Source organism: Garra rufa, chromosome 2 (assembly GCF_049309525.1).
Source record: "Garra rufa chromosome 2, GarRuf1.0, whole genome shotgun sequence".
Classification (NCBI taxonomy): Eukaryota; Metazoa; Chordata; class Actinopteri; order Cypriniformes; family Cyprinidae; genus Garra; species Garra rufa.
Window position 1 is genome coordinate 11,004,840 of NC_133362.1, and position 20,072 is coordinate 11,024,911.

The window sequence follows — 20,072 nt, forward strand, 5'->3', positions numbered from 1 at the left end:
GCCATTTGAACGTTGAGGTAGTCACGTTGTGGTCCTGACGTCGAACACGAATCCTTGTAATTTTGATCACTTCCACTAGGTGGTGATATTACAATTGTTAAGAATATTATGAGTCACACCCATATATTTGATAAGTCAAGTTTTATATTCGGTAGTTAGGACATATAATGAAAGAACATATTTTTTCGTTTATTAAAAATTGTTTTTGACTCTTACAGATCTCATGTTAACCGTGTGTTAAAAAGTGTGTGTTTGAGTGTTTGTGTGCAATTTGATTGGGTTTGATGATCTCACTGACTGACTGACTGAATGAAGGTGTGATAAAAAGTGATCTGCTGATCCGGCAGGTCGATGTTTGACTTTGTGTTGCTCCTCCTTCATAACCACAAAACCCTACTTTGAAACTCTTTGAAACTCAGTCAGTAATTCCAGCAGACCCTCTTAACACTAATTTAGGATTGTTAAACATGGAGACTGTTTCTACATACACACATGAAAACAGCAGCAGTAAGAGGAAAGTGATCGCGGTAGTGGGAGGCGGTTTGGTGAGAATCACTTGATCTTTATGACTTGATTACATACCGGTACCTTAAATTTCTCTCATTTACTAGCTGTCTCTATCAATGCAGTCATTGGATGTTAAAATATTTGAGGGGTCACAGAAACTGAAACAAAAGTTACTGACATAGATATGTTTCTCTGGTTATGTTTTCCTATAAAAAACAAAACAAAAGGACAATTATTTTAAAATGCAATGTGTTATTCACAGTAATTCAGAGAACTTACACCAAGAGCATGTTAATGATTGACAAAGTGGTTATGAAACTCTGTGCATGTTGTATTACAGATTTTGTGAAATGAAAATCAGACTTTTTAGTCTATACACTTTATTGTCATTTAAATGCTATAGTGTACTGTAGGGGCTACTTTAACAAGAATTATATACATTAAATACATACAATTAAATGTACATTAAATAAAATGTATACCCTTTCTGTTACACGCAGTTCATGGCTTTGAATATAACAACCTCAGAATATAATATCATAAACGAATCCAGTGAGTTATGAGTGTGTTTGTTTTCATAAAGTGCTTTTATGAGTCATACTTGCATAAACAACTTAACTGTTTCCAACTTTACTGGTTTAATCTTCTGATTAATGCTGATTCATGCTTAAGAGAGTGACATAAAAATGATTGATTGTACAATATGTTTAGTAATATAGCATATGGCACAAAGTACAAGAATGTTGTCTGTATATAATATATGTTTGGTTTATACCCTGTGCTGATCAGCCAGTGTCTATCTAAAGCCATGACCTGAGAAAGTTCAGCAGGACACTTTTATATAGCTATTTTAAATAAAGTGATTAAAGTAGAATCATTCAAGTCATTATTTCTTTAATTCCTCTTTCGTTATGCTTTGTAGTTAAGTACGAGTTTATAAGAAAAAAATAGGTCATTGCAAGCTTTTTATAAGCCCTAAAATCTGATGTAATTTTTAACATTCTTACTCAAAAATGTACTGTGACTGAATCATGGTACAGCTAGCATCATATGATAGTAAATAATTACTATTTTCATATACCATGATATGTAGGCTAATATTTAAATTGAACTCCAATAGATTTTAGTGTGCAAACATGGTATATATTCAAAAACATGCAATCAGTTTGTCATAAATAATCTATTTCTCATTCTGTCAATTTAGGTTGGATCGCTGAACGCCTGCTTCCTCGCCAAACGAGGATTTGACGTTGCAGTCTATGAATCTCGAGAAGGTAAAGAAATCTCTTACAGTATCATTAATCAAGACATTATTTTAGGGCTGTCATTCTGCATCTCAGTTATGTTGCTCCACTTTTTAGTACTCATACCAAATACTTTTTAAGTATGTCTTTGAATAAATCTTTAAGCCCACTTATAATCTTGTGGAAGGATTTTAGTCAATCCTAGGCCACCACAGTCTAATTTTGCACAGATATATGGTTTCAAATCTCTTTCAGTTGCCTTCTTTAGCCTTAATCTTCATTTAAACTTTTATTCTGTTAGATATTCGGCAGGCAAAAGTCGTGAAGGGCCGAAGCATCAACTTGGCCCTGTCCCATAGGGGGCGCCAGGCCTTGAAACATGTGGGAATGGAGGATAAGGTGGGTTTAGTAATGAACTTGTGTTTCTTGTAGGAGTTTCATGCACTGGGGTATATGTTTTCTCATTTTACATGCATTTGTGTCCTCTTTAGGCCATCAGATTCAACATTTTCTTAGACACTAAGCACTTTAATTAATAATGCATAGCACTGTGTTTTGATTAAGTAATAAGTTGCCATTAGCAGATGCTTTGATCATGCAGCGGCTTGCAGTATAGTACATTTATTAAAGACACAATCCCCTTGGAGCTGTTATTACTTTGCAGCACGATTGATGGTTTTAGGTGCAATATTAGCATGCAATTCCTCTTTCACAAAGAACTTGCCAACTACTAGTAACAACTCATGAATTATATAGTCCCATGCTTTTCCACAGAAGGAAGTGTTGAAAGTACTATGAGGAAGTCTGACCATGTACAACTAGGTCAAATGCTATTTATCCTCAGTCAAACTTAAAGTCATTACAGGAAGTATTGCATTTTATATAGTGAGCACAGAGTCATGTGTCTCTGTGGTTTGGCTATTTTACACTTGTTTGACTTTTCAGCCTGACAGAGTCAGGAATGCCAGATCAGAAATACCGTATGAACTCAACCCTGAGTTAACATGATTTTTCATATCTGACAGAGTGTGACAGTCAGTCTGAGGCTTTAGAGGCATAAGGTGGATGGACAGAGCTGCTGTGAGCCCTTGTACTAAAAATATGTTACATTTACCCAAATAGAACATCTGTCTGGATCAACATCCTTTGTTGGTTCTGAAGCAACATTCCCATCAACCTAGATCTTAGGGTTAAGGTTGGTGCTTCTGTAAGGAGTTTTGACTATGTTTTAAAAAAAATGTCATTGCCCTCTGGTTTTAGTTCAAATTGTACTTCACTGACTTGTAAGGTTTTATACAGTCAAGCCCAAAATTATTCATACCCCTGGCAAATTCTGACTTAAAGGTACTTTTATTCAACCAGTTTTTCTTGCGGAAATGACTTCTCCCAAAAGAAAATAAGATGATGTACAAGAGGCATCATTGTGGAAAAAGAATATTTCTCAGCTTTTATTTACATTTGAACAAAAAGTGTCATGTCCAAAATTATTCATACCCTTTGCAAACTGTCACAGTCTATGGGAAAATCCAAAGTTCTATACCATTCCAAATAGTCCAAGCTGTTCTAAAGCATCCTAATTACACAGATTCATTGGGAACAGCTGTTTTAATCAACTCAACAGGTGAAAAACAGTAGCTCTCTGCTTTTGGTTTGTGGACAGTCATGGCTAAGACAAAGGAGCTCACTGAGGACCTGCGGCTGCGCATTGTGGCTGCTCACAAGTCAGGAAAGGGCTATCAAGGCAGGCAGTCCAACGGACACTGCACACTACTAGGTTCCATGGACGCAGACCAAGGAGGGCACCAGTTCTCCAGATAAGGCACACAAAAGCCCGCTTGGCCTTTACAAATGCTCATTTGGACAAAAAAAAATAAAAATTTGAATTGTTTGGCCACAATCATGTAGCCTTCATTTGGCGTAAAAAAGGAGAAGCCTTCAACCCTAAGAACACCATCCCCACTGTCAAACATGGTGGGGGGTAGGGCTGCTCGATTTTGGCGATCACGATTATTTTGGTCAATATTGTAATCATGATTATTTAAACGATTATGACAGGCTCCAAAACTTCACACAGTGATTAATTTAAAGATAGCAATACAGCTAGAAAAAGATACAAATAAAACAAACAGTGCTTTAAAAATACTGAATACTTTTATGCAAGTCTAAAGTAGTCTAACAATACTACAGAAATTGAATTTGAATGTAAAATAAAACAATGTCTTCTCTCTAATAGTTAAACATGCTTTGTTTCTTATTAAAACTAAAAACGTCCTTCATTCAAGAGCAGTGAGTGATGTTTCTTGTATAAAACGTATTTTTACGTCTTATTCATATTAGGCACAGAGACGCCAAAAGGAATATTATGTGTTGCCGCTTTAACCACACGGACCCATTATACTGTTACGCACGGATTTTCATTCTCAACTGTTTATGTTCATTTAAGACATAACTGACAAGAGTTTACATGAATAATCATCAAGCCCCTCATTTTGAAATATTTTTGCGTGTATTTGACCGTTTAGGTGCGCACCTTGAGCTAAAAGATAACTTTCATGTCCGTGTTCTGCTCCGTCTCTGAGTGCATTAACAAAGGACAGAGCAAGTTTTCTTACGTGCTATTAAAAACACAACATCAAAGAAACATTAATAAATCAATCACATCCCATTTTATGAAAGCCACCTTACATGATTTAGGTGATTTGCATGTGAAATTTGGCTTTTATGGAGGAGCGAAAGCGCACCACTGGTAAAAGGGCAGAATGGGGCGCAATAAAGCCGGTGGACCAGGGAACCTAATCACAGTAAACAGCACCATGAAAAAGGAGCAATACATCAAAATTCTCAACAACAACATCAGGCAGTCTGCAGAGAAACTTGGCCTTGGGCACCAGTGGACATTTCAGCACGACAACACCCAAAACACACAGCAAAGTGGTGAAGAAATGGTTAGCAGACCAAAACATTAACGTTTTGCAGCCAGATTCCTGACTTAAATCCAATTGAGCATCTGTGGAGGGAGCTAGAGATCAGGGTGATGGCAAGGAGACCCTCCAACCTGAAAGAGTTGGAGCTCATCGCTAAAGATGAATGGGCAAAAATACCGGTGGTGACATGCAAAAAGCTGGTCAGCAATTATAGGAAGCGTTTGATTGCTGTAATAGCCAATAAAGACTTTTCTATTGACTATTGAAAAGGGTATGAATAATTTTGGACATGCCACTTTTTGTTCAAATGTAAATTAAAGATGAGTAATAATTTTTTCCACAATGATGCCTCTAGTACATCGTCTTATTATCTTCTGGAAGATGTCTGTGTCATTTCTAATTAAAAAAAACTTGCTGGTTGAATAAACGTATTTTTAAGTCAGAATTTGCCAGGGGTATGAATAATTTCGGGCTTGACTGTATATAATAATATTTTGACAATGAAATGGTAAATTGTTTCCATTACAATTTCTTTGCTGATGGCAGTAAGTTTGGACAGTAATATCTGTTTTTTATTGTAGATAATCTCTAAAGGGATTCCAATGCATGCACGTATGATCCATAATATGAATGGAAAACGCTCTCCAATACCCTACGGCAAGAAGGGACAGGTAACAATAACTATTTCATTCATACTTCACGTTTATATTCACACAAATATAGTCACATGACAGGTTGCAGTAAAGTTGTTGCACAGGTACAGGGTTATTCACCCACTAGTTGAGAACATTTACCTCAGACATGCATTTTTGCATGGCGTTTGTTTGCTAATATGTGACCAATGACTCCAGCAGAGTCAATACAACCATCTCCTTTTAAACCAGTTTGTTAATCATTACAATCATAATACGCACATAATAGTAGCAATTAGGACTTCTGCATAACCGTTTTACTTCTTTTTGGAGAAATAAGCACGTTTCATTTCTTGTCACATTTAAGCTATTCTGAAATGAAAAGGCCGTAGAAGTTCAGAAATTCAGATGAATGTAAAGTAACATGGACAGGTTTTGAAAAATTATTATTATTATTATTATTATTATGTAAAAAAACTAATTGAAAAAGTTAGGTATACTATTTGAATTTTTTTTTAAGATCAAACATTAAATATTGGTCCTGAAGCAAAACCAGTTGAGAACCACTGATTATCACAAAAAAATATCCTGTTTGACTCAGAAATATGTCACAGCCTAGAAATGGGTTGTGAGACACAGTTTCATGTTGTCTTTGTGACAGAAAGCTCTTAAATATGCTATGAGAACAGTTGACATGTAAATCTCTGGCCCAGTTTGTGTGTTCATTTTGTGCCTCATGAGGTTTGCCGAGATTATATTTACTGAAAATCAGCAGATGGACAGAAACAGAACTTCTTTTAAACCATTAGCTTATTGCTACAGCTATGTAATCCCTCACAAAACACACTCACTGCGGCAAACAATAGTGTGTGTCAAGATGCTTTTAAACAGTTATGACATCTAAGCTGTAGATTATAGTGCCTTTCAGGTGACTGAACTCCATGGCTGTCATAAATCCATCATTTCAGACTTAAAATATCCCAGAAAATCCAGAACATGAATAATAGAGATTAAACTTGACTCTAGCCTGGATGTTCCCTAAACATGGCTGTTCTTTCTGTTGTAGTACATCCTCTCTGTGGACAGAGCTAACCTCAACAAGGAGCTTCTTACAGGTAGCAGTTCATTTCATTCCCCAACTTCATTTCAAAAGACATTTGAAACACTGAATGTGCCAGTTTATACTTTATGTATGGTGCCTTATGTACCGTCATTTTTGGAATAAATTTTTGGTTTCTTTTGAAAAAAAAAACCTACATCCCAATTTGCAAATATCCAAATATATTTCTTTTCAAGTCCTCCCTTTATTCGCTTACTTTTCAAGATCCGATCAATTACCAAGCCTTGCCCTATTATTTATACTTGTTGAAAATCCAGTTTACATTTGAAATACCATTCAAATATTTTTGGAGAAGTCTCTTATGTTCACCAAGGCTGTGTAGATGGCAATGTAGATTACAGATTGCAAACATGTGAACGCCATTTCATGATGACTAAAAGTTAGTCAATTTATTTAGCAATAAGTTTAGTAAGAGATACAATTCGATTACATATTACTATTAATTTGCATGTGCTCACCGGGTTTTGTGAAGTTTTGAGTTTTCGTTTAGGCTGTTGGCTTCTAGGTATATTTGGACAGGCCCCTTTTCTAAACGAACACTTTATAGCTTCTTTATAGCACTTTATAGGGTAAATTTCAACCTTTCTTCAATAATTATTGACCTAGAGAGTCCAGAGAATTGTACTGCAGTGTTTTTTCCAGATTGAGGGAAAACCCTAGGACTAGTTCTCAAAAGTAGTTTTTTTTTTTTTTTTTACATTTTCTCAATCATTTAACAAACGGTTTCATTGATAGCAGTGGTTCTAGAGCAGGGGTGTCAAACTCCGGTCCTGGAGGGCCGCAGCCCTGCAGAGTTTAGATGCAATCCTAATTAAACACACCTGATCCAACTAATCAAGTCCTTCAGGTTTAATGGAATACTGCATAGTATGTGTGTTGGAGCAGGGTTAAAACAAAACTGTGCAGGGCTGCGGCCCTCCAGGAACTGAGTTTGACACCCCTGTTCTAGAGGCAAAGATGTTTGGAATTAGGAGGTCTATCGTATGATATGAATATCATGCATATATGTGAAAAACCGTGCAATATGCAATCGTTTACGCTCTTAAGAAATCCAATATTTTTCAATTTTTGGATCCGATTTACCTCTATCAAGTAAGGAATAATTGACGACGGGCCAGTGAATTCTTAAATAATGCACACCCGAGGTGGTGATGCGCGTCATGGCCGTTACACCTCAGGTGTGCATTATTTTCGTAGAATTCAGTCAATTATTCAGCTTATACTATGGTTACCACACATCCATCAGATGATATATTTCAAGACCTTCTTCCTGTTTTTGTTCTTAAAACGCTATTGTGATTAGGATTCATTTCTTACGCAGCTCATCCAACAGCTTCATGCTAGTTCCAAAAGTTAATTTTAGACCTAGTAACGACATTTGAGCCATTGATAGCAAACTAATGCACTTAATAATGAAGTTTAGACAGACTGGCAGACAGACAGAAAGAGAGAGGGAGAGAGATTAAGTGCATGAATTACCTCTCTCAAGTCTGTGCGTCTCTCAAAGGTGACTGGCAACGTCGTCTCTACTAATAGTTAAACTTTAAGTTAATTTTCTTCAAGACCATGCCGTTGTTACCTCGCTTGTGGGAAGTGTCATGTAGTAGGCTATTTTTTAAGTTGTTAATAGCAACGTTAGCGCGTATGCTAATGCGTTTGCAAACTGTGGGAGAAACAGAGTTTGTGCTTTCCGTACATAATAAAACTGAATATTGTGGCAAAAACATGGAAATAATCTGTCGTTTTTATCCTGTTGTTTACTGTATTTATTACTTTGGCCAGTGTCGTTGTGGGTTTTGGTTATTTTGCTGTTTTAGGCTGTAAGGACCTTTGAAATAACTGAAATCGTATGGCGAAGTGATATAGACATGTACTGCGGTCAAGTTCTGCCTGGAACTACATTTGCCGTGCGTTTCCCTGAAAGTAATGCACACCATTAGAACGTTCGTCAGCAAATCAGATTCAAGCATTCAACAGCCCTGTAGTATAACCTTGTTTAATAGGTGTTCAAAGTTCATTAGCTTATGGCTGCCATTTTTTTTAGATGCGACATGCCCTTATAGACACTTGTGGCACTCGGGACCAAGACCGTGCGTACCGTATACCATGCGTTTCAAGTCCATAGGACAAACGTTTGTGTAGTTGTGGCTGTTTTCATGTTTTTTCCCTCTTATAGTGCCAACCAGTGGCCAAGCTCTGGGACTTTTTTCAAGTGACCTCAGATTCAGCTCTTACATATGCATTTTGTGTTTGGCGAAAATATCTCTTTTAGTTAAGACAGCCCTACTCCTTTCAAAAGTTTTGGCATGCCTTTGTGACAGAGTCGAAAGTACAACTTTTATTTAGATAATTATTGATATTCACTCTCTGGAGAATCTTCCTGCACTTGTTTGCAGGAAAACACCCGAATAATTCGTTCTGTCCAGCGTGAGCCAAGGAGTCCAATAACATCAGACACTTGAGCCTGTGACGAATAGTTTAGGAGTTATGAGCCATTTTGTACTTTTGATCGCTGTAGCGCTCCCGTCAGGCCGATTGGGGCGAGCCTAGGTGACATTGTAGACGGTGTGAGTACTACAATCCCTCCAAGTTTGAAGTCTCTATGTTTTACGGTTTGGTCTGCCTGATCAGTTTTACATGGAGATTGCTGATCCTTGGCCATTCTAACAATTACAGGGTTTCAGTACTACACGCTTGAACGCTTAATAAGTGTCACATTAAGCATGTGAACTGGGATGCGGTCAAAGTCTTTGTACATTTAAGCCTGTTTGAATCGTATTACTTTTATTTACTGAATAAACATGCAGAATTGAAATGGTTTCTTACAGCGGCTGACGCATATCCAAACACTACACTGAACTTTAATCACAAGCTGCACGACTGGAGTCCAAAAACGGGAACAATGACCTTCATTGGGTAAACAGCAATCACATACTGTCCTTCAGTACCATGATATTGTTTCAAAATACCTTTGGGTACCATGTAAAGGAATAGTAACCCCCCAAAATTCATTACTTAAAACAAAATAAATTGAAATAAGAGATTAATTATTTTTTTCAGCTAGTTTCTAAAACATTTCTCATTTTCTTTTCGTGTAGCTTTAAGTACTAAAATAAAGTCAGCTAAAACTAATACATAAAAATGAATAAAACTGATGTGGGTGAATAAAATAAACAAAAACAGAAGTTTAATTTTTAGGTGAACTATACCTTTAAGATTTTTTTTTAAATGAAATTAGTTTTGGCTCCCCAAAACATGATCACAAGAGTTTGTGTGAATTAGATTATATTTCAGTAGAGTGGCAAATGAAATATCATCTCTTTACAGACCTGATGGCCAGAAGACGGAGATGCAGGCTGATCTGATCGTAGGCTGTGATGGAGCTTTCTCAGCCATCAGGAAGCAGTTCCTACGGCAAAGTCGTTTCAATTACAGCCAGACGTACATTCCCCACGGGTACATGGAGCTCACCATGCTTCCTAAAGACGGAGATGTGAGTGTCACAGCAATGTTATCTGACAGTCTTACTTGCATATCTGCCCTCATTTTGTCTGCTCACATCTCTTTCAGTTCGCAATGGAGCCCAATTACTTGCACATTTGGCCCAGGAACACTTTTATGATGATTGCCCTGCCCAATTTGGTAAGGTCATGTTATAACTTTATTTTACTTATATCTTAACATAAGAATATTTTATTATTTTACTGTTTAGTAATGGTATTATTATTATTATTACTATGATTATAAAATAGTAAAGAATATTTGATTAAATACTTAATTATTCAACAAATATTCATTAATATTTTAGTGTTTATACATAGTAGTATTTTATGATTATCCATTCATTCGTTTTTTTGTCGTCATTAATATTATTAAACATTAAAGACTATTTTATAATTTATTAAAGCTATTTTGTGATTAACAATTAATTAATTTATTGTTATTATTATTAAAATTATATATATATATACACACACGCGCATTTTTGTGATTAGCTATTATTTTTTGGTTGTTATTATTAGTAGTAGTATTATGATCAGTAAGAGTAATTATTAATAATAATTTTTTTCTTTCTGATTAATATTTTTTTCGTTTGTTATTATTATTATGAAATATTACACAATATTTTATTATTTATTAAAAAATTGTGATGTTCTTTTCATTATCTCTTATTAAGTTGATAATGACTATTATGATCATTATTATTATCATTTCTAATGTGGTTTTCCAGCACAAATACAAGCTTTGGCATACAAATGCACAAATGCAAAAAGTCTCACAGTCTCTGTACTAGTATTTCCTAAATTTCCCCAAAAATATAAAACATTCCTATATATATATATATATATATATATATATATATATATATATGAAACACAATGCATTAAGAGGCGGGGGTTAAAACTTTTTGAATTTAAAAATCAGGTTAAATTTAACTTATTTTGTCTTCTGGGAAACATGAAAGTATCTTCTGTAGCTTCTGAAGGGCGGTACTAAATGAAAAAACTTGATATTTAGGCGAAATAAGAAAAATGTACACTTCTTTATTCAGTTCAAAAGTTTTCCTCCTGCTGCTCTTAATGTATCGTTTTTTTCTTTCTGGAGCATCAGTGAACATTTGAACCTTCCGTAATAGTTGCATATGAGTCCCTCAGTTGTCCTCAGCGTGAAAAAATGGATCTCAAAATCATACAGTAATTGTTGGAAAGGGTTCAAATACACAAAAACGCTGAAAAAAAGAATCTGTGGGACCTAAAGGACTTTAAAAACAGCAGGCAGTTTATCTGTTCAGGACAAACAAGGGACTCATGAACAAATATTACAAAAAAAATAAATCACTTAGGTCACAACACAGTATTAAGAATCAAGTGTATGTAAACTTTTCAACGGGGTCATTTTTATAAATTCAACTGTTATTTTCTCTTGTGTACTACATGTAAATATCTTTTATGTGAAATATCTTATTCAGGTTAGTACTAAATAAAAAATAACATGCATTTTGCAGATTCTGCAAGGTGTTCGTAAACTTTTGAAGCTACATTAAAATCGTTTGCTTTGGTTATGTTGTGGTTTCCTTGTGGAAATTCATGTTTCTTTCAATTTTTATTTTTGAAGGACAGGACATTCACATGCACACTCTTCATGCCCTTTGAAGATTTCGAGAAGATCCGCACCAGTGAAGAGGTCATCCGTTTCTTCCATAAATACTTTCCTGACTTTGTACCTCTAATAGGAGTGTGAGTACAGCTTGTTCTCTCTCTCTTTCAGTCTCTTATCACTCTTTTTCTGCTTCATGCCTTTCTCAGGTCACATCTTAGTGAGGTGTGAAATTGCTGTCTAACAGACACACAGCCCAGCGGGCGACTTTTTTAATATGAATACAGCAGGCGATGAGGAGATACAGTACAGAGATGATGGGGTGAGGACACTGAGTGATTTCAGACCTCACAGAACTGTAAATGAGTTTCAAACAGCTCAGTGTGCAGTTCGGCATTCGGGAATTGACTGAAGAAGATGTTCTCGATTTGCTCAAGATTTACATTTGGTTGTAAAAATTATTCAAATATCTACATTCCCTGAAAAATCCAACAGAAATATGTGATTTTGCAGTACACTGCCATTGACAAGTTTGATAAGAAAGCTCTTATGCTCTCAGAGGCTGCATTAATTTGATTAAAAATACAGTAAAAACTGTAAAATAACTGCTTTCTATTTGAATATATTTTAAAATGTAATTTATTCTGGTGATGCAAAGCTGAATTTTCAGCATCATTACTTCAGTCTGTAACACTGACCCTTATATAACATTATAAGTTTCAGGCTTTCATATTATATCTTAAATAACTAAGTTTCCACTGTACACAATGTAGTTTTTATTTAAATTAAAAGGAGGCTTTAAATGAGGTTGTACTACATTAAATGTCATAATTAACATAATCAAGCACTGAGTCATTGTGCCACAGACAGACGTGACATTGTTATATATGTATGTTTGTTATCGGCTCCTGCATGTATTCTCTCAGACTGAGTGTGTTTACATGTCTGTGTTTTCACAGTGAGGCTCTCAAACAGGATTTCTTCCGGCTGCCGGCTCAGGCCATGGTCTCGGTGAAGTGCACCCCGTATCATTTGTTTGATAAGTGTGTTCTTATGGGAGATGCGGCCCACGCTGTGGTTCCTTTCTATGGTCAAGGCATGAATGCAGTAAGTGGGGGTGGTGAGGATAGTCATTCTCATCAACCTGCCTCAGTTTTTTTTTTCAATATGTCTCCAGCTGTAATTGCTCTCAGTGAGGTAAACATAACCTGTACATAAAATGAAATGTGATTAACAGTTTACAGAAATATTCCAATAGCTCTGGAGCACGTAAACATCCTTTGTACTGAATAAAGCTTGGCCAGTGTTATTTTAGTATCACTGGGATACTATTATAGTTTATTGACAGTTTGAATTAGTTTTTTATTGTTATATTTTATATTACAAAATTTAATAAATCACTCGTTTTACTAAAGAAACACTGTCCCAACACCAGCGGCTAAAACTACAGTGGAAGTCCGCATTTCTCTTGCCTCCCCTGAGCCCAATGAGTTTTAACAGACCTTTTAAAGCATGCCGTGAGTTTGGTGGGGGGTAATTGAGAATGAATGGGGCAAATGTGATTGGTTCATGCGATAAATTCTGCCTGAATCAGTCTGAATGAACAATATAATGGTGGTAATGGGAAGACTAAATTTAAAAAGTAAGCAACTCACACATTTAGATATAACCACTTTGTTATGTCAAAATAATACTTGAAATATCCTTAAACCTGATATGTGGTAGTTTTAGTGAGAAATCAGCTTATTTAAATAAATTTAAAGTTAATCTCTGTGTCTGTGACCGATATTTAATGAGGTTTGATGACTGATGATCCGAAAAATACAAAAATTAAGTTAAAGTTAACTATTAAAAGGAATTGCTGATCATAAGTTCACAAATAAAATATATTGTTTAAACTGTTACTGCATTGAGTTATTATTTTGGAATAAATGTAAAATGCTTAAAAGTACTAACTTATTATTTATTTTTATTTTTATTTTAGTTTTTTAAATTAAAAATGAGTATTTTTTTTGGCTGCTACTTGAAATAATTAAGTTTGAATTTATTTAGTATTTTATTTCAGGTTAACCCTGATATGGATCTTAGTTAAAAATTGTGTGCTTTTAAATGTAGTCATTGAGGGTTTTGCTGATTTAAATGTTTAGCGCAAGTGGAAGAATATTAGTAACCAATAAATATGTGTTTTGTTTTACAAATGTAATTGATATTTTGATTCACAGGGCTTTGAAGATTGTTTAGTTTTTGATGAGATTATGGACCAGCTGAATGAAAACCTTGGTAAGAAAGAAACAGCTTTACAAAAAAATGTATGAGAGTTTAAAAGATTTCAGAAATTTAAATTGAAGTTTAATTGAATTAATAAAAAAAAAACTTAATTAAAAATAAACAAATATATACACTGCTGCTCTTATGCTCATCAAGGCTGCATTTATTTGATCAAAAATACAGAAAAATTGCATGTCACAGATAAGAGTAAAAAGTTAAAAAGAACAATATATTTCTAACAGTATTAGTCTTTGCTATGACTTTTTATCAATTTAACACCTCTTTGCTGAATAAAAGTATTAATTAAATAAAAAAAACAAAGACAGAATACAAATGTACTGACCACAAACATTTGAATAGTAGTATTGTTGGAAAAGATTTCTATTTTAAACAAATGCTGTTCTTTTTTTATCTCATTTATTAAAGAATCTTGAAAAAAGTATCACAGGTTGCAAAAAAATATTAAGCAGCACAACTGTTTTTAACATTGATAGTAAATCAGCATATTAGAATGATTTATGAAGCATCATGTGACACTGAATACTGGAGTAATGATGCTGAAAATTCAAAAACATAGAAAAACATTATTTTACATTGTAATAATATTTCACAATGTGACATTTTTTCTGTAGTTTGATCAAATAAACAGCCTTGATAAACATAAGAAATTTAAAAAACATAAAAAATCTTACTGATCCCAAACTTTTGAACAGCAGTGTGAATTTATTTTAATTTCCTCCCAAAAAATCTAAAGTACATCCATCTTTTAAATCTACATATACATGTTTTGAAATATTTAATCTCAGAGTAACATCACAAGATGATTGCTAAGAGGAATCTAAGAAATGCCAAATAATAAATAATTTTTAATATGATTTGTCTGCAGCTGCTGTGCTTAAAGAATACACCAGAGTCCGTGTACCTGACGATCACGCCATAGCTGACCTTGCCATGTACAACTATGTAGAGGTATGCCAGCATCTCAATGTCTGCTGCAATACGGTATCTGAACACTAGGTGCTGTCACTTCCTGCTGTCACATGACTTCACAGATTACTTGCAGCTCTTTAGTTCAACTTTAAACAGTGTTAATACATCATTAATCGGCCATATTGGCGGCACTGAACTTAACAATACCACTGCATCGAACAAAACTTGCATATTTTGCTGATTATTGCTGCTGAAAATGGTCAATTATTGTCATGTTTCGGGCTGTACTAATCGGGAAAAACATCTGGAGTACTACAGACTGCCAAAAGTCAAAACAAATTAAAGGGAAGAGTGCAAAAAAGGCGTTTGTGGTTGGCCAAACTGAACGGAGCATTCTTGTTTGTTCTTATCATTACCGACCATGTAGGTAAAATATTAGGCTAATATCTTAATTAATACTACTCATACTTCGATTTATCAACTATTGTTGCCTTTCATGCTTACTAAGTCCTTCTCTATAAGATTTAGCAGCTTCCACACATTTATTCCCATGCTTTAGACAGCATAAATGAGCAGAACAATGTATTCAGTAGTACATTAACTGTGCAATCCATGCTGTTGTAACTCCAATATGTCCGTGCATCTGGGTAACTAACCAAACCATGATATGATAATACACTGAAAGACGAATGGATAGACAAGAGGATATAATATTCCTGTATCACCTCTTAGAGTTAGAAATATCAAGGTCATAGGTTGTAGTTAAAAAGTTTGTTTATCAGAGCTTCTAAGCAAAGCTGTGCTTGTTTACTGTTCATTAAGTAGTATATACACACACTCATTACAAAACAGACACTGACACAGTAGCAGTAATGAGTCTGACCAGCTGATCGCATGTGACATACAGGCCACAGTGACACAGGTCAACCTCATTATGCCAGGGTGAAAAATACACACACATTTGTTTCCAAGAGGTTTAGGTCAAACCAAGACTTGGAACATTAAATGCTGCTGTTAGCTTCACTCATTATGTGATCTGTGTCACAGATGAGAGCACACGTCAATTCCAGATATTTCCTGTTTCGAAAATACCTGGACAATTTCCTTCACTTCATCATGCCTAAAACAATCATCCCACTTTACACAATGGTAAGAGCCTTTTTGTGTTCTGTATCGTCTTGTTGTTGTTGTTTTTTACAAGAGTGTTGTTGGTTAGTTCACTAATTCATATGCCGGATTACTTGCGTCTTAGGTCACATTCACCAGAACACGGTACCATGAAGCGGTGAAGCGCTGGCACTGGCAAAATAAGGTGAAGACAATTCCTGTGTGTTTGAAAGTGATAAACGTTTGGCTGACAAACGACCCGTGTCACTGTAAAATCAGCAACCGTGTGAGGCAAAAGTGGCTCTTCCATTCTGAGCTATCAACAAAATATTATTTCACATGAAAATCCATTAGTGTCATGGTCATAATAGCACATTATAGACTGATGGTAGAAAAATTGTGTTTTTAGTGTTTTTATCCAGTTATAAACTGTAAAATGTTTCACAAATTCTTTGGTTTTTTAGCTTTTTTTGTGTATTTGAACCCTTTCCAACAATGACTGTATGATTTTGAGATCCATCTTTTCACACTGAGGACAACTGAGGGACTCATATGCAACTATTACAGAAGGTTCAAACGCTCAGTAATGCTTCAGAAGAAAAAACAACGCATTAACAGCCAGGGGGTGAAAACTTTTGAACAGAATGAAGATGTGTATATTTTTCTTATTTTGCCTAAATATCTTTTTTTATTTTATTTAGTACTGCTCTTCAGAAGCTACAGAAGATATCTTACATGTTTCCCAGTAGACAAAATAAGTTAGATTTATCCTGATCTTCAAATTCAAAGTTTAAAAAAGTGAGTAAACCTTCTGTAATAGTTGCATACAAGTCCCCCAGTTGTCCTCGGTGTAAAAAGATGGATCTCAAAATCATAGAGTCATTGTTGGAAAGGGTTCAAATACACAAAAACACTGAAAAACCAAATAATTTGTGGGACCTGAAAGACTTTTCTGAAGAACAGCAGGCAGTTTAACTGTACGGGACAAACAAGGGACTCGTGAACTCTAAAAAAAAAAAAAAAAAAGGTAACTGTATGTAAACTTTTGAACAGGGTCATTTTTATAAATTGTATAAACTATTATTTTCTCTTATGAACTATATGTAAAAGTATTTTATGTGAAATCTCTTATTCAGGTCAGTAGTAAATAAAAAAATATCATGCATTTTGTATGATCCCTCTTGTTTTGGTCCAATAATTCACATTTTGCAAGGTGTATGTAAACTTTTGACCTTAACTGCATGCTAAAATGACATTAGTTCATATTCATGGTGTCCCAAAATAGCACATTTAAGCACACTTAGATGTTCTTAAGATTATCTAAAGAAGTACTAAACACTAAAAAAAATAGCTTAGTGTGTAAAAATAAAGCACTTTAAGTACATTACGGAAGTCCACTTTTTCCACCTTGGTAATCATAGTGCTTTTCATTTAATAATAAATGTCCAAACTGCATGGAAATTGTTCTTCACAGCAGATGATTAGCCTGCATGGCTCATTTAAAAAGATTAACAAGACAGATTAAAAAAATAAACATCTTGCTGGTCTTTTGCAGGTGATCACTCAAGGTCTGTGGGTGTGTGGCATTGTGTCTGCTGCAGGAGGGACATTTGCCTTGATCAGATACTCTCACAAATTGCCCAGCATCTCTGCAGAGTACCTGTGGAACCGTATACTTGCCTTGAAGCACTTCTAAACAAATGCAGAGGGAATCCTGTGAAGTTGTTCAGCAACCTTATCATTGCCTTGTCAAAAGCTCTGTCAAAAAATGTTTAATGGCTCTGTATAGGACCAAAACTGAAGTCTTGTTCAATACAAGTTAAGCTTTGCGTTTTATAGCATGATGTTGATCATTACAGAAAATTACTGAGTAGCTCGTCAGTTTAGTGCACTTAAAATGAGCTTTCCAGATGGTTTAAAGTGGAAATGTGCAGCTGGTGTGTTTGCTAAAGCTAAAGCACTTATCTTCTCATCAACAGATGTTTTAATGCAAAGCAATTTACTTGCATCCCAGGTCAACCAGCTCAAGCATTCCCTGGGAAGTACCATGCTCTATTTGAGCTACAGGAACTCTGATTTGCATGAATTATTCTGTTAAAACATTTAGTATTCGAGACTTAAAGTCTTAAAGTGTTTTAAACATTTATACATTTTAATGTTTAATTCCTGGTTCTGTGTACGTCCATTATGAATTGAGAATATTTCGGCTATTTTCCGTGATAACCAACTGTCTTGCGTTTCTTTAGCTTGTATTGAATCCAGAACATTTCTTTAAATAAGTCACCATGAGCTTGAAATTGTAGAAAGGGACTAAGAATGTATAATTCTGTTTTAGTAATAATTCAGGTATGCTTTTACTGTACATATAGATCACATCTGTGTGGGTGTTGTAATCTATAAGCACATACATATATAATTGCATTATTTTTAATTATTTAAATCTGACTGAATAAAATGGTTTGTTTACTGAATGTGTGAACTCTTTTGCTTCGTGGGCCTATGTATCTCACTTTTAGTGCACAAAACCATTGTCATTTATAATCTATTTTTAGTGTGGGAGAAATGTTAAGTCCTCCTGATGGTCTTTGACTGTCATGTAAATCCTCATTCATGTTTAACCCACAAATCCACCGCGAGGCATTATCCATGAATGAGATAACAGATGCCCTCTGCCCACTCAAACATGCAGTCGGTCATTCACTTGTCATTTTCAAACACAAGCATGTCTTTTTTGTATTATAAGTCCTTTTCATGAAATTATAAACGCTAGAAAAACTATTTCTTTAAAACCACCAACTGGTATTTAGCTTATGTCTTTAGTGATTTTCCAGTATCTGATTTTTATTTGTAAGGTTTACATGGTCATAAAAAATGACTGAAACGCCAACAGAAAGCTACTTTGTGAGCTTACGAAGACAACTTTATATGACAGGTTGAGTATAAACCAGGCTTCAATGGGACTTCACATAACTGTGATCCTTATGCATAGCTAACCTGTTGACAATGTACAGACCTTTTTGCCGACAAAATGTTGCTAATGTAATTGCACCTTACCATACATTTCTATGGGGTATGTTTTTTTGTACAAATATTCTGTCTGCTTAGGGTTATTGCTTTGGCATAAGTACACAGTTCAGTTGAATGATGAAGTTTACCCTCTTAAACTTTGTCATGCTGTTCACGAATCATTTGATTTAGATCAGACCTTCGGATCGGCTTCGTGAATCTTTTGATTCAGATCAAAACTTCAGAGCGTGTTTGTGAATCTTTTGATTGAAATCGAAACTTCGGAGCGGGTTCATGAATCATTTGATTCAGATCGGAACTTCGGAGTGGGTTTGTGAATCATTTGATTCAGATCTGGACTTTGAACGTTGGTTCATAAATCATTTGATTCAGATCAGAACTTTGGATTGGGTCCGTGAATCTTTTAATTCAGATCAAAACTTCAGAGCGAGTTTGTGAATCTTTTGATTCAGATCGAAACTTCGGAGCAGGTTCATGAATCATTTGATTCAGATTGGAACTTCGGAGCGCGGCTTGCGAATGATTTGATTCAGATTGGGACTTCGGAGTGGGTTTGTGAATCATTTGATTCAGATCTGGACTTCAGAGTGGGTTCGTGAATCATTTGATTTAAATCAGAACTTCGGATCGGGTTCGCGAATCATTTCATTTAGATCAGAATTTCGGATTGGGTTCATGAATCATTTGATTCAGATCGGAACTTCGGAGCATGGCTTGCAAATGATTTGATTCAGATCGGGACTTCGGAGTGGGTTTGTGAATCATTTGATTCAGATCTGGACTTCGAAGTGGGTTCGTGAATCATTTGATTTAAATCAGAACTTCGGATCGGGTTCGTGAATCTTTTGATTCAGATCAAAACTTCGGAGCATGGCTTGCGAATGATTTGATTCAGATCTAAACTTTGGAGTGGATTCATGAATCATTTGATGCAGATCTGGACTTCGGAGTGGATTCGCGAATCATTTGATTTAGATCAGAACTTCGGATCGGGTTTGTGAATCTTTTGATTCAGATCAAAACTTCGGAGCTGGTTCATGAATCATTTGATTCAGAACGGAACTTTGGAGTGCGGCTTGCGAATGATTGATTCAGATCGGGACTTCGGAGTGGGTTTGAAATCATTTGATTTAGATCAGAACATCAGATCGGGTTTGTGAATCTTTTGATTCAGATCGGAACTTTGGAGCGCGGCTTGCAAATGATTTGATTCAGA

The 20,072-nt window shown here is 35.2% G+C and overlaps 1 protein-coding gene across 1 annotated transcript; it reads left to right on the forward strand.

The window, feature by feature from the left end:
• Positions 1-388: 388 nt before the first annotated feature.
• kmo (kynurenine 3-monooxygenase) lies at positions 389-18,300 on the forward strand. Its single transcript, XM_073833718.1, has 15 exons — positions 389-545; positions 1,712-1,781; positions 2,053-2,150; positions 5,257-5,346; positions 6,374-6,422; positions 9,256-9,343; positions 9,755-9,920; positions 9,998-10,069; positions 11,543-11,664; positions 12,484-12,631; positions 13,747-13,804; positions 14,679-14,761; positions 15,770-15,871; positions 15,975-16,034; positions 17,385-18,300. Exons 1-15 carry the CDS (start codon positions 468-470, stop codon positions 17,523-17,525), a joined length of 1,425 nt encoding a protein of 474 aa, XP_073689819.1. The 5' UTR covers positions 389-467; the 3' UTR covers positions 17,526-18,300.
• Positions 18,301-20,072: the final 1,772 nt, after the last annotated feature.

What these genes read in the sequence shown, in the direction of transcription:
- kmo (XM_073833718.1), top strand. Translation starts at nt 468, where the DNA reads ATGGAGACTGTTTCTACATACACACATGAAAACAGCAGCAGTAAGAGG. An exon ending in CAACAAGGAGCTTCTTACAG is followed by an intron (nt 6,423 to 9,255) that starts GTAGCAGTTCAT and finishes GGTTTCTTACAG; the next exon opens with CGGCTGACGCATATCCAAAC. An exon ending in GGAACAATGACCTTCATTGG is followed by an intron (nt 9,344 to 9,754) that starts GTAAACAGCAAT and finishes ATCTCTTTACAG; the next exon opens with ACCTGATGGCCAGAAGACGG.